The sequence below is a fragment of the Apodemus sylvaticus genome, chromosome 3, assembly GCF_947179515.1.
Source record: "Apodemus sylvaticus chromosome 3, mApoSyl1.1, whole genome shotgun sequence".
Classification (NCBI taxonomy): domain Eukaryota; kingdom Metazoa; phylum Chordata; class Mammalia; order Rodentia; family Muridae; genus Apodemus; species Apodemus sylvaticus.
The window spans coordinates 55,689,855-55,701,981 of record NC_067474.1 but is presented as its reverse complement, the minus strand read 5'-3'; the positions used below and the strand labels follow the sequence as shown (position 1 = coordinate 55,701,981).

The window sequence follows — 12,127 nt, the reverse complement described above, 5'->3', positions numbered from 1 at the left end:
ATATAGTTAGGAAGCCTTTTTATTAAACAGATGAACAGATCACAACTGTTAGTTCATATGCTCTATATAAAAACAGTTTTGCTCATAAACTATGCTGCTTAATAATCCATTTCAGAAGAAAAATACCTAGGAAACTTGAGATGATAACAGTTTTTCTGCATATTTGTCTGTTTTAGTTTGTAAAGGAAGATAATCTGTTTATTCTATATGGATGACTCCTTTTTCTCTTTCTTCTTCAGAGTTCATATAAACCTAGTCACGAAAATGGCATCCTGGTTATATGAGTGCCTTTGTGAAGCTGAGCTTGCACAGTATTACCCTCATTTTACTGCGCTTGGCCTTCAAAAAATAGATGAACTAGCCAAGGTTACAATGAAGGACTACTCCAGACTGGGAGTCCATGACATGAATGACCGCAAACGTCTCTTCCAACTTATCAAAATCATTAAGATTATGCAGGAGGAAGATAAAGCCCTCAGTAGCCCAGAGCATCCTGTTCAGGCAAGCAGCCTGTACACCAAGCCTCGGGAATTCAGATCTGGGCCCCGAAGACAACTGCATTTTGATTCTCCTTCTGACAGCAAAGACAAAATGGCCAGCAATGAAACGGGCAGTTTTTCTGATTTCTCTATAGATGAGCAGAAGTCCATTTACCTGAAAGTGCTGGAACACGTGCTACCAGATGATTCCCAGTACCAGACAAAAATAAGGGCCCCGGAGTCCTCTGCTGCTACTGCTTCCATGCAAACAGAAACCAGCACTCTGCTCTTTTCATCAAATTACTTTTCCCCAAAACTGGGAAATGGTGATATTCCTGTTATTCAAAGAGTCTCTCATGTTTCAGGGTATAACTATGGAATCCCTCATTCTTGTGTCAGGTAATACTTTATTTTTGTATTTTTGGGAGAAATAGGGAAAGACAGCCTAAGGCAGACACAGATTTCTTCTTCATGAACAGAGGAGTGCAAATACTCTAAATTCTTAGTAATGACTGAAACATATGAATGATAGTTAGCAAGTTTTGCCTTAATAATCGCAATAAGTGGATAAAAGCAAATTTATGAGGAACGGGAATTTTCCAGATGGCAAAAAGGCTGATGCACATTGTTCATGCATATCACACAAACAGCTGCTAGGCATCAGGGTCTGCTGCAGTCCTCTAGCAGACCTGGTACTGTTACTTCCTAGTGTAACACGATAGCTTAATGTGTTCAAGAAAGCAGAGTAGTCAGCCTGCGTTCTAATGGAACCATTCATGAGATTTTTTTTTTAAGACCTTCAAATTCAAACTAGCCAGATGATCTAGGGGGTACTTAAGGCTAGAGAGCAGTTAGTTAAATGTAGTTAAACTGTTCTTTGAACAGTGAGGTCACCTGCATACATTGAAGCAGGATCCTGATTCTGGCTGCAGGTTTGTTTGTTTTGTTTTGTTTTTTATCCAGCCCTGAAAGAACAGATGATTTTTTTTTTTTTTTTTTTTTTTTTTTGGTGATTACAAAGAGTAAGACCTTTTGATGGCAGTTAGAGGTTGTGAGTCAAAATGGCAGTAAACTATTTCACCTGGTGCTTCTAGATAGAATTTTAAATAAGATCCTTGAGAGGTAAAATACTGAATAATACCCAATGCTAAGAATGATATGGTAGAGAATATGTTCCTTTAAAATATATTACTTGTTATATTACTAAGAAAGAAACACACATTTGTTTGGTTGGCTTTTTTTTGTTGTTGTTGTTTTTGTTTCTGTTTTTTGAGGCAGAGTTCCTCTGAATAGCTTTGGCTGTCCTGGAACTCACTTTGTAGACTAGACTGGCTTTGAACTCACAGAGATCTGACTGCCTCTGCCTCCTGAGAGCTGGGATTGGGTGAAAATACCAGTAGTAATTTGAAATACTTGTTCTAGCATAGCACAGAGAATTTAGTACTATTTTTCTTCTTTTAATTGTAGATTGGAAATATGAAAGGTAAAAGAGCATACTTTCTTTTTTAATATTTTAGTCTTATTGAACATCACATAAAGTATAAATTATAATTATTTAGTGCTTAACACATCATGACTTAGAATGCATATTTTAACTTAAATATTGCCTTTACATTTACTTTACAAATATTAAGTAATAGCTATGATGTCTGACTCTAGGTATGAAGATAATTAAGATATCTGGAGGCTCTTAGATGTCAGGGGCAAGGTAAGAGATGACAGACAGACATCATGATCATGTGTGTCAGGATGGTGGTGCATGCAAACCCAGCACTCAGACAAGATACACAAGAGGCTGGGGAGCTCAAGTCACATGGCAATGCCCTGTCTCAAAGACAGACACCCAGTGGGGAGAGAGCACACTTTCCTCTTTACCTCTTCAACTTAAAAATTCAGACCACAGGCCTTTCGTCCATGAGAATTATCCTGGAATCCCTGCACATCTCTAAAATGACGAGCTGGGGAGAGTAGTACAGGAGTAATCTAGCCCTGTGGATGCTCAAGACACAATGCATAACCTTGTCTCAGAGCCTCACAAATAAAAATAAAAAGGACTAAGGATTTTCTGTCCTCCATCTTAGTAGCAGAATATAGGTAGATTTTGATGTCCGACTGGAGTTCAGGGGCCACAAAGAGCACTAGGAGACAAACACAAGTCTCAGAGCTAAAATAACAGATTTGTTTTTAGCTGCTGCTGCCTCCTCCTTCCTCCCTTCCTCTTCTTTTTCTCCTCCCCTTCCTCCTCCTCCTCTTTCGTAGGGCAGAGAATAAGGTCAGAGATGGAAACCGGAGGTTAGCTAGTAAAATTTTTGTCATTGCTGACCTTTAATGTGGACTTATTTGCATGAGCTTGGCATATAGGTGACCTGGGCCTGTAATCCCAGCACATAGGAGGTGGAGGCAAGAGGCACTATAGTCTAACCTTCACTATAATAGCGAGTCCTGTCTCAAAATTTGGGTTTGGTGGTACATACCTGTAGTCCCAGTGCTTGGGAAGCTAGGGTAGAAAGTTAGGGCCAGCCTAAACTACATAGCAAGGTCTACGCCAGTTTTAGTTACAAAGTGAAACCCTGTCTTCAAAACAAAACCAAAAAAACCAACCAAACAAAAAACACATATATCAAAGATACTCAAAATGTACTGATACTTTGACTATTTAAGTAATTGAATCCTTTTCTTAAAAATTAAAGTTATTTGTAAACATATATCAGGCAGATCACCCCAGAGAATCCTTGGACTGAAATGGAGAAAATCAGAGTTTGTGTTCGAAAACGGCCTTTAGGTGTAAGGGAAGTACGGCGTGGAGAAGTTAATATTATTACTATAGAAGATAAAGAAACTCTGCTTGTACATGAGAAAAAAGAAGCAGTTGACCTTACACAATATATTCTTCAGGTAGGACCTTTCACTTTCTGTGTTTCAAACTAATATCATCACATATGTCAGTTTTTTACTTTATATTTAAATAGTTGTTCCAAAATCCAGTTTCTGGTTCATTTAATCATATTTAATGTGTCTTCGTTTGCTTGATTGTTTATTTTGAGAAAGGATCATCACCCTTGCTAGAACTAAAAGAGATCCAACTGCCTCTGCTTCCCGAATGGTGGGACTAATAGCATGTGCCACTGACACAGCTCTTGAATTTATTCTAAGTTATTGATACCTTGGTCTTTCATTCTTGAAAAATATAGGGGATCATAATATACACAATTAGAAAACCATAATTCCTGCATTATTCAATGAAGCTCTAGCATATATTCACTTAGCATGTTTATGTGAATTAGCAAAATCAAGGGTACCGATGAGAGAATAAAAAGAATTTAAGTCAGTAGTTATTGATGACCAGTTCTGAGAGTGATGGTTATATGCTTGGTCTCCTCTTCCCTGGGCATGATGGAATATGAACGTTTTGGGGGTTTTGTCTTGTTTGAGACAGAGTGTTCTCTCCTTGTAGCTCTGACCATCCTGGAACTCGCTCTGTAGACCAGTTGGGCCTTAGGTTCAGAGGTCTGCCGCCTCTGCCTCCTGAGTGCTGTGGCTAAAGCCCCATCACCCAGCTGCCTGTTTTGCATCAGAATATCATTATATATCCCTGACTGGCCTGGAACTTGCTGTTTAGCCCAGGCTGGCCTTAATGCACAAAAATCTACCTGCCTCTCCTCCCCAGTGCTGGAATTAAAGGCACATGTCAACTGAGCTCTTTAAAAACAAACAAACAAAACAAACAAAACACCTTACTATGTAGCCCTGGTTGTTAAGCATACCAGACTAGACTTGACTTTGCAGCTGTCCTCCTGCCTTTCTCCGAGTACTGGGATTACAGGCATTTGCTTTCCATGCTCAGCAGGGAATGTCAGCTTATCACTCTGCTGAATGTGAGTTTTAAAGCAGGGTACGACTCTATAGTCCAGGCTGGCCTGAAACTTGCTGTAGCTAGCTCAAGCTGACCTTGAGTTCATGACTTTTCTGATTGAGCATTGTTACAGGCACATACCAGTATGCCCAAGTCTTAGGTGAGTATGACTCTTCTATTTAATTATGGATAATATATTTTCACATTTAACTTATAAGGGTTTAATAAAACACTGCTGAGATGCATAAAAATTTTTAAACTGAAAAAAGCTTGGTGTTGAAAAGAACTTATTCCAATTTAGCAAGTACCCATGCACCAATTTTAATAGAGAAGCAGCAAACTCCACAAATGAGAGGAAATCATATAATCATAGTATGCTAAGGAAATGTCGACAGAAGCATAAGGAGCTGAGTTCAAATCCCAGACCCAACTTAAAAGACTGGGCATTGTGGCAGACAGCTGTGACCCCAGCACTGGAGATGGAAACAAGAGACAGGCTTTCTAGCCAGTCTAGCCAATTGATGAGCCTCGGGTCTAGTGAAAGACCCTGTTTTAAAAAATGAGATTCAGAGTGCTAAAGATGCCCAAAGGCAGTCTCTGGCCTTCTCGTGTGTGTGCACAGGTGTACATGTGTACATGCACACAAAGATTTTGGAACCCAGAGTTTCTTTTTCTCTGAATCTGCCTTCTTAGTCTGCCCTCATAAACATTGAACATTCATTCTTTTTCTTGTTCAGTTACAAAATGCAGTGACTGGTAACAAGAAAAATGTGGTGATTAATAGGCTGAGCTAGCAATTCACTTAGCAGCTGCGATATTATTCTATTGCAGTAAATCTTTTCACACTGAAGTCAAATTGTTGAAACTTATCCTTTCTTTCAAACTTGCATTGTCCTTACAGAAATTGAGTTTCACAGTGGCATCTAGAGTAATCCAATAGTCTTCCTATGGGCAATAAATTACTAGGGCACTGTACAGCCAACCCAATCATTTTAACAGCATCATTGATTGTTGATCAATGCACAGTCCATTAGGCTTCAGTGGGAGATACTTACTTTGAAGATAGGCTAAATGATGAGTTAGTTGTAAGGCTAGTTAGTTTCATGGCTGCTGTAGCCATAGTGATAGCTCTGTCCAATCACCATCTACCCAGAGCCTCCTTAATGATGCTTCAGTCACAGCAGTTCCCTGCAGGAGGCATCATGTTATCTTTTGTACTTTTCCATTATCCCCAAACACAATAACCTTACTCCTTTGTCATTGCCACTGATCAATATTTATTGAATATCCATAGATTCCATGGCATTTTCTCTGCTGTTGAACTTTGGACCTCTGCTCTCATAGGTCAGAGTCCTTATTTGTCAATACTATGATATAAAAATATCACTTTTTCCTTTGTTTAAAAAGAGGTCTGTATCGAACTTGATGCTAAATAAAAGTGATCCCAATTCTTTAGTTTTTATTTTGAAACTTGCTCAGGGAGTAAAACAGAAAATTTGTCTATATAGTTAAATAACCTATCTTTTCCAAAAATGTTATGTAAGCACAACTCAAAAAACTAATTATTTTTCTAAATTATTTTTTTGTTTTTTTCTTTTTCGTTTGATTGTTTTGTTTTACTTTTACTTTCCATCCCTGCCAAATACTGGGAAATTCAATCCAGGACCTCATTTGTGCTAGAAAAATATCTTACCACAGAACTGCATCCCAAACTCTACCTTACTTTCCAATTTTAAAAGAGATTTGTTCATTCATTCGTTCGTTTGTTCGTTCATTCATTTATTCAGTTTGCTTATTGAGAGAATATATCGCTCCCTAGTCTGCTGGCTTGGTGTTTCCTCTAAAGCCCAGGTTATATACTTGTGATACTCTCGCTTTGGCAACTCAGGTTCAGAGATCACAGGCAAGTACTACCGTGCTTAGCTAGTCTTTTAAATGTCTACAGGGCTTCAGAGTTGGCTCAGTGGTTAAAAGTGCTCACTGTTCTTCCAGAGGATTTGAGTTCAGTCCTAACACCTATGTTAAGTACCTCACAACTGTCTGTAAGGCCAGTTCCAGGGGATCCAACACCCTCTTCTGGCTTCAGTGAGCATCTAGACACATGGTAGACACTCAAACACATTAGTAAAAAATAAATTTGTAAAGGGAATCCAGGATTGACAGGATCAACAGAAGGCCTGTGTTTTTGTTTCATTTTGGTTTTGGTGTTTGTTAAGACATGTTCTCACTATATAGCCTTGGCTGGAATTCACTATGTAGATCAGGCTGACCTGTCTCTGCTCCTAAGCACTGGGATTAAAGGTGTCTTTAATTTTGTGAGATAAAAGGGAATACATGCTCTCCAGAAAGGCACATCTTGTGGTTCATTGGTTGGGTCTTTACAGGAAGGTGGGTAGGGAGCAAAACAGGATGTTATCATGGAGCCCTGACCAGACTAGAGGTCACTATGAAGAACTGGCCTCACACTCACAGATATTTGCTCCCCCGTCCCCCACCCACCCAAGTGCTCCCATGCCTGGCCCTGGTTGGTTGGTTTTTGTTGTTGTTTTGTTTTGTTTTGTTTTCTTCTCTCATGTACATCGTAGTGTTTAACTTTTCAATATGTGTATATGGGGTAGATAGAACTACAGGGGATCCAGGGGTTAAGGAATAAGGGGAGAAGGCATGAAAACATAAGGTGCTTACTAGAGGTGGAAGCAGAGAGATGGGGAAGAAAGAGAGGGAAGAGGATATTTAAAAATGATGATGTTAGGAACTGGAGAGATGGCTCAGCGGTTAAGTGCACCGACTGCTTTTCCAAAGGTCCTGAGTTCAAATCCCAGCAACCACATGGTGGCTCACAACTATCCTTAATGAGATCTGACACCTCTTCTGGGGTGTCTGAAGATAGCTACAGTGTACTTACATATAATAAATAAGTAATTTTAAAAAAATGATGTCAGACAGCTGAGGAGTCACTGAAGACAAGTGTTGGGGTTTCTTTTGGAGATAGTAAATATGTTCTGAAAGTAGATTATGCTGATCGTTGCATGGCCCTTTGTATATACTAAAAATGTATATTTTGAATGAAAAGTGAATGGTTGACATTTCACATGATTCTGACTTCTCTTATCCCAGCAAAACTTTATCTACACTGTGTTGTTTGCTCCTCTGCTATGCAGCAAACTAGTTTCACATGGAAGCAAATTCAGGTTTCTACTCCTGCATAAGAGTTTGCTCTTCTATGAATTTAATTCATTCACAATCCTTTGTGTGTTGTGTAATTAAAATATAACTTTTCATTTGAGGAAAAATATGTTGAAAATGCCATAATAAAACTATTATTTTATGTGCTGATTAAAAATTAACAAACAAAAATGTGAATGCTAAAAAACGCTTCCTGTGGGAGCCAGGGAGATGAGCAGGGAGCAGGGAGTCCCATGCTAGGGACTGAGTGAGGCCTTGGGGTTTATGCTGCAAAGCAAGCATTCTCCCAAAGGAACTACATATCTAGCCCAGATCTTTTTATCATTCTTCAGATTCATTCTCTAACACTCCAATGTTTGGTGACTTTGTAAATGGTAAACTTGACTCTGTGATCTGTGTCTTCTCAAATGACCTGATTTCCATTCCAGTGTAATGTAATAGTACATAAAAGGTCATTGAACCTGAAGAAGAGTGAGCCAAATTAAATTTGCCAAAGTGCAGTTTTCTGGATCTGGATATACAATTATCTAATTGAATAATTAAAGCAGGTTCAAAACGAGGCAGAAGATGGGCCCTACTCTCACTCATTGTGTGGTAACTGTCCTTCTGCTATAGTCAGCTGAACTTACTAAACTTTCTTACTCAGGTATGGTGGTTATGTTACCTTCATGGTAAACCTCTGTTATGCAAAAATTAAAGCTTTTGGATTATTGCTTTGCAGACCCAATGTAATGAGATCTTAGCTCTTTCTCAGAAATTTATTTGTAGCTCTCCTGTCATATCCAGTCATTTGCCTTTTTGTTTTGTTTGGTTTTCCCATTGTTGTCACCCAATTTGACCTTTCCCACTTCACCAATGAGCGGCTGGAATCTAGTCACAGTCTGGTCTCATCGTGAACTCAGATTGATCTTGCAGTGAAATAGCTTAGATCATCCTTCTGCTGTGTAAAATTCTTACTTCATCCTCACTGTTTCTGAATTGTTCCTTCTAGCTCCTCTAAGGCTAATGTCCTCACACAGAAACTAGTTAATTCCTTTTTTAAGTGCTTTCAGACCCAATTATATTCATCAGTTTATTTCCCTTAAGAGAGAACAACAGTTATTACACTGTAAGAGCATGTAGTGACAGAGAAAGCAAAAAAAGGACAGTCATTTGACAGTTACTGATTGTTGAGTTAGTAACTTCTATTGCTTAGAAATGTGTTTAGCCTTTCCCATGTGTTAATAAAATAATGGTGGTGAAAATGCACATGTATTGCTATAACAATTGAGTTTATTTTTCAGCATGTTTTTTATTTTGATGAAGTCTTTGGTGAGGCATGCAGCAATCAAGACGTATACCTGAAGACTGCTCACCCACTCATTCAGCATATTTTCAACGGGTGAGCCAGATTGGTTGCTTCCCTTACTTTTAGTTTTCAGTTCTCCAGGAGTTCCATTAATCTGTGAATGCCTTTCTAGTTCTTTTGGATTAAATAAGAATTTATGCCATAACCTACTGAACTAATTAGGCTCTTCTGGATTCATTTGATTTACTAAAACCTTGGGAAATTTGCAACAAAATTTCCTTTTTACACTGGAGATATTGTTTCTTTTCCTGACTAAATAAAAGCTCTCAATAGCTTAATTTTGTATCTTCAGAATAAAAGATGTAAGAGGTTGTATTTAGCTTGAACTTCAGCATTTCTAAGCACTTAGAAGACTGAGGTGAGAAAATAGACATAAGTTTAAGGTCAGCCTGGTCTACATGGTGAGCTCCAAGGGCCTAGGCCAGCCTGGATTGCAGTAGTAAAACACAGAAGCAAAGAAACAAAGTCTCTAGAATACATCAAAGCTTCTTAAGTGGTAAGCACTTGTGGCTGTGCGTGTGCATGTGCGTGCGTGCGTGTGTGTGTGTGTGTGTGTGTGTGTGTGTGTGTGTGTGTGTGTGGTGCACGCATGCGTGCAAAGCAGACACTCTACTATATATTCTCTAGCTCAAGTAGTCCTCAAAGTCCTTATTTTCTCATACTCAACAGTTGTCTTATGTAGTATTATCAGTTCTGTAAAATAATTCCTTTAAGAAAACATAATTTGGTTTAGGGATGTTTTTACTTTTTGAATATATTTTTATATGCTAGATTTCTTCAAGGGTTCTTTTTCTTCCTGACTTGTCATTAAACATCTCTATGTAAATTATCATTCTTTAAATATTTATAAATAAATCTCTATTCTTCCCCTAGAGGCAATGCCACTTGCTTTGCATATGGACAAACAGGTGCGGGGAAAACCTATACCATGATAGGAACTCATCAAAACCCGGGATTGTATGCTCTGGCTGCCAAAGATATCTTCAGGCAGCTGAAAGTGTCCCAGGCAAGAAGGAATCTCTTTGTGTGGATCAGCTTCTATGAGATCTACTGTGGACAGCTGTACGACCTCCTAAATGGAAGAAAACGGTACTACACAGGGTGGGAAGACTTTGCCCTGAGCATTCCTGTCAGCCAGAGCTCCCCGGGATCACTTTGACCACATGACTTTAATGAGAGGCTTTTTTCTGAAATAGCAGTCTCTGGTGTGGAGTGATCTTTCTTCTCCCTCTTTCCCTTTTCTGTTTTGAGGCTGTCTGGCTTGTAGTCTTATCTACTATAAAACTTGCTGTTTTGCCTGGGCGGCCTTGAACTTGTGATCATCCTGACTCAGTCTTCCAAATGATGGAATCACAGACTTTTGTCACTATGCCTAGATGGGATACATAGTATTTAAACTGTTAATTCAGCTAGGAAAAAATGTTAATTAGCCATCTATTAAGACCTTTTCAGCTGGGCAGTGGTGCACACGCCTTTAATCTTAGTAGCACTTGGGAGGCAGAAGCAGGCGGATTTCTCAGTTGGAGGCTAGCCTGGTCTACAGAGTGAGTTCCAGGACACAGAGAAACCCTGTCTCAAAAAAAACCAAAAAAAAAAAAAAAAAAACCTGAAAAAGACCTTTTCAGTGTGACCCTAGAGCCTTACACGTGCCTTACAAGCATTCTGCCTCTGAACTACAGCTTCAGTTCCTGCTGATGTCTTTAAAAAAAAAAAAAAAAAAAAAAAAGAGCAGTATTATAGTATTTATCAAGACTCCTCCTCATTTTGTCTGTGAAAAAGATACTTTCAGAAAGTCAGGAAATCAACATGTATTTAAATATTTTCCCTCTAAATAAAGTTAGTGTAACCGTAGTGACAGTTTTCTGAAACTGGCAAAAAAAGGTCTTTTTCTTTACATTCAACCTTTTAAAAATATTTATTTTTATTTTAGGTATGTGGGTATTTTGTCTGTGTGTATGTCTTTGTGTGCATGTTTGGTACCTATGGAGGCCAGAAGAAGGCATTGGAATCCCTGGAACTGGAGTTAGATAGTTGTTAGCTGCTGTGTGAGTGCTGGAAATCAAACCCAAGTCCTCTGGAAGAGCAGCCATTGCTCTTAAATTACATTTGCATTTCTTTACTTTGTGAGCATGTATGTTGTATAGGCATACATGTGTCATGATGGGCATGTGGAGGTCAAAGGACAGTTTGTAGGAATCATTTCTCTACCATGTGGCTCTAAGGCAGTAGCTCTCACCATTCCTAATTCCTAATGCTGTGACCCTTTATTACAGTTCTTCATGTTGTGGTGACTGTAATTTAGCTACTGTTATTAACTGTAATGTAAATATCTGTGTTTTCCAATGGTCTTAACTATGAAAGGGTGCTTAGATAACACCCAAAAAGGGTCACAGCCCAGAGGCTGAAATCATTGGTTTGAGGGATGGAATTCAGATTGTCAGGCTTAGTGGCAGAACCCAACCACCAACTCCCCTTTAACTTTTAACTGTTCTCAGACTTCAGCTTATTACACTTACAACATAAAAGGAACTTAGGGATGTGTCAGCATGCCTATTACAGATGTTTCTAGAAGAAAGGTTTTTAGGTTGGGAACAGGTGGCCTAAACTGAATAGCTGACAACAGTTGAGGGATCAACTAGCTGGAGAACAGAAAGGTGAGAGGGCGTCAAGGATTGCAGCACCTGCTCCATGTGGGAAGAGCCAGCGGAGCCTGGTGGACGGCCAAGGAAGCCTGGCCAGCGCCACAGCAAACGGACACAAGCCTTCATGGAGCTGCCTAGTGGCACATTCCTGGTCATATGCTGCAGGCAAGCCATGGAACAGGGTGTGGGAACGGCTCCAGTCCAGTCAGGAGACCACATGAGAGGCTGTAGCAGGGAGGGTACTAATGCATTGAGCAGCATGACTGAAGAAGCCAGCAGGTGGGCTGAGACCCGTCATTGCACTGCTGACCATCCCAACAAAAAGGCTTGTCACGGTTGAGAGGAAGTACAAAGAGTTCACTCAGACTCTACTACTCAGGGCACTGTTCTCATTCACTGTCTCTGTAATGTTTAAGCATCCATTGAACTCAATTATGGTTTTTCTTCCAAACCCTCTTACCCTCATTAAAAATCTTTTCTAAGGGCTGGAGAGATGGCTCAGTGGTTAAGAGCACTGACTGATCTTCTGAAGGTCCTGAGTTCAAATCCCAGCAACCACATGGTGGCTCACAACCATTCGTAATAAGATCTGACGCCCTCTTCTGGAGTGTCTGAAGAC

General features: G+C 39.5%; 1 protein-coding gene across 2 annotated transcripts in view; it reads left to right on the top strand.

Moving 5' to 3' along the window:
• Positions 1-12,127, top strand: part of Kif24 (kinesin family member 24) — a 70,512-nt gene that overhangs the window by 33,273 nt on the left and 25,112 nt on the right. For both annotated transcript variants that reach the window (XM_052176269.1, XM_052176268.1), the window contains 4 exons: positions 240-878; positions 3,191-3,374; positions 8,802-8,899; positions 9,740-9,955. In XM_052176269.1, coding sequence (XP_052032229.1) covers positions 265-878; positions 3,191-3,374; positions 8,802-8,899; positions 9,740-9,955 — 1,112 coding nt within the window. In that variant the 5' untranslated portion in view covers positions 240-264. The remainder of the gene's footprint in view (positions 1-239; positions 879-3,190; positions 3,375-8,801; positions 8,900-9,739; positions 9,956-12,127) is intronic.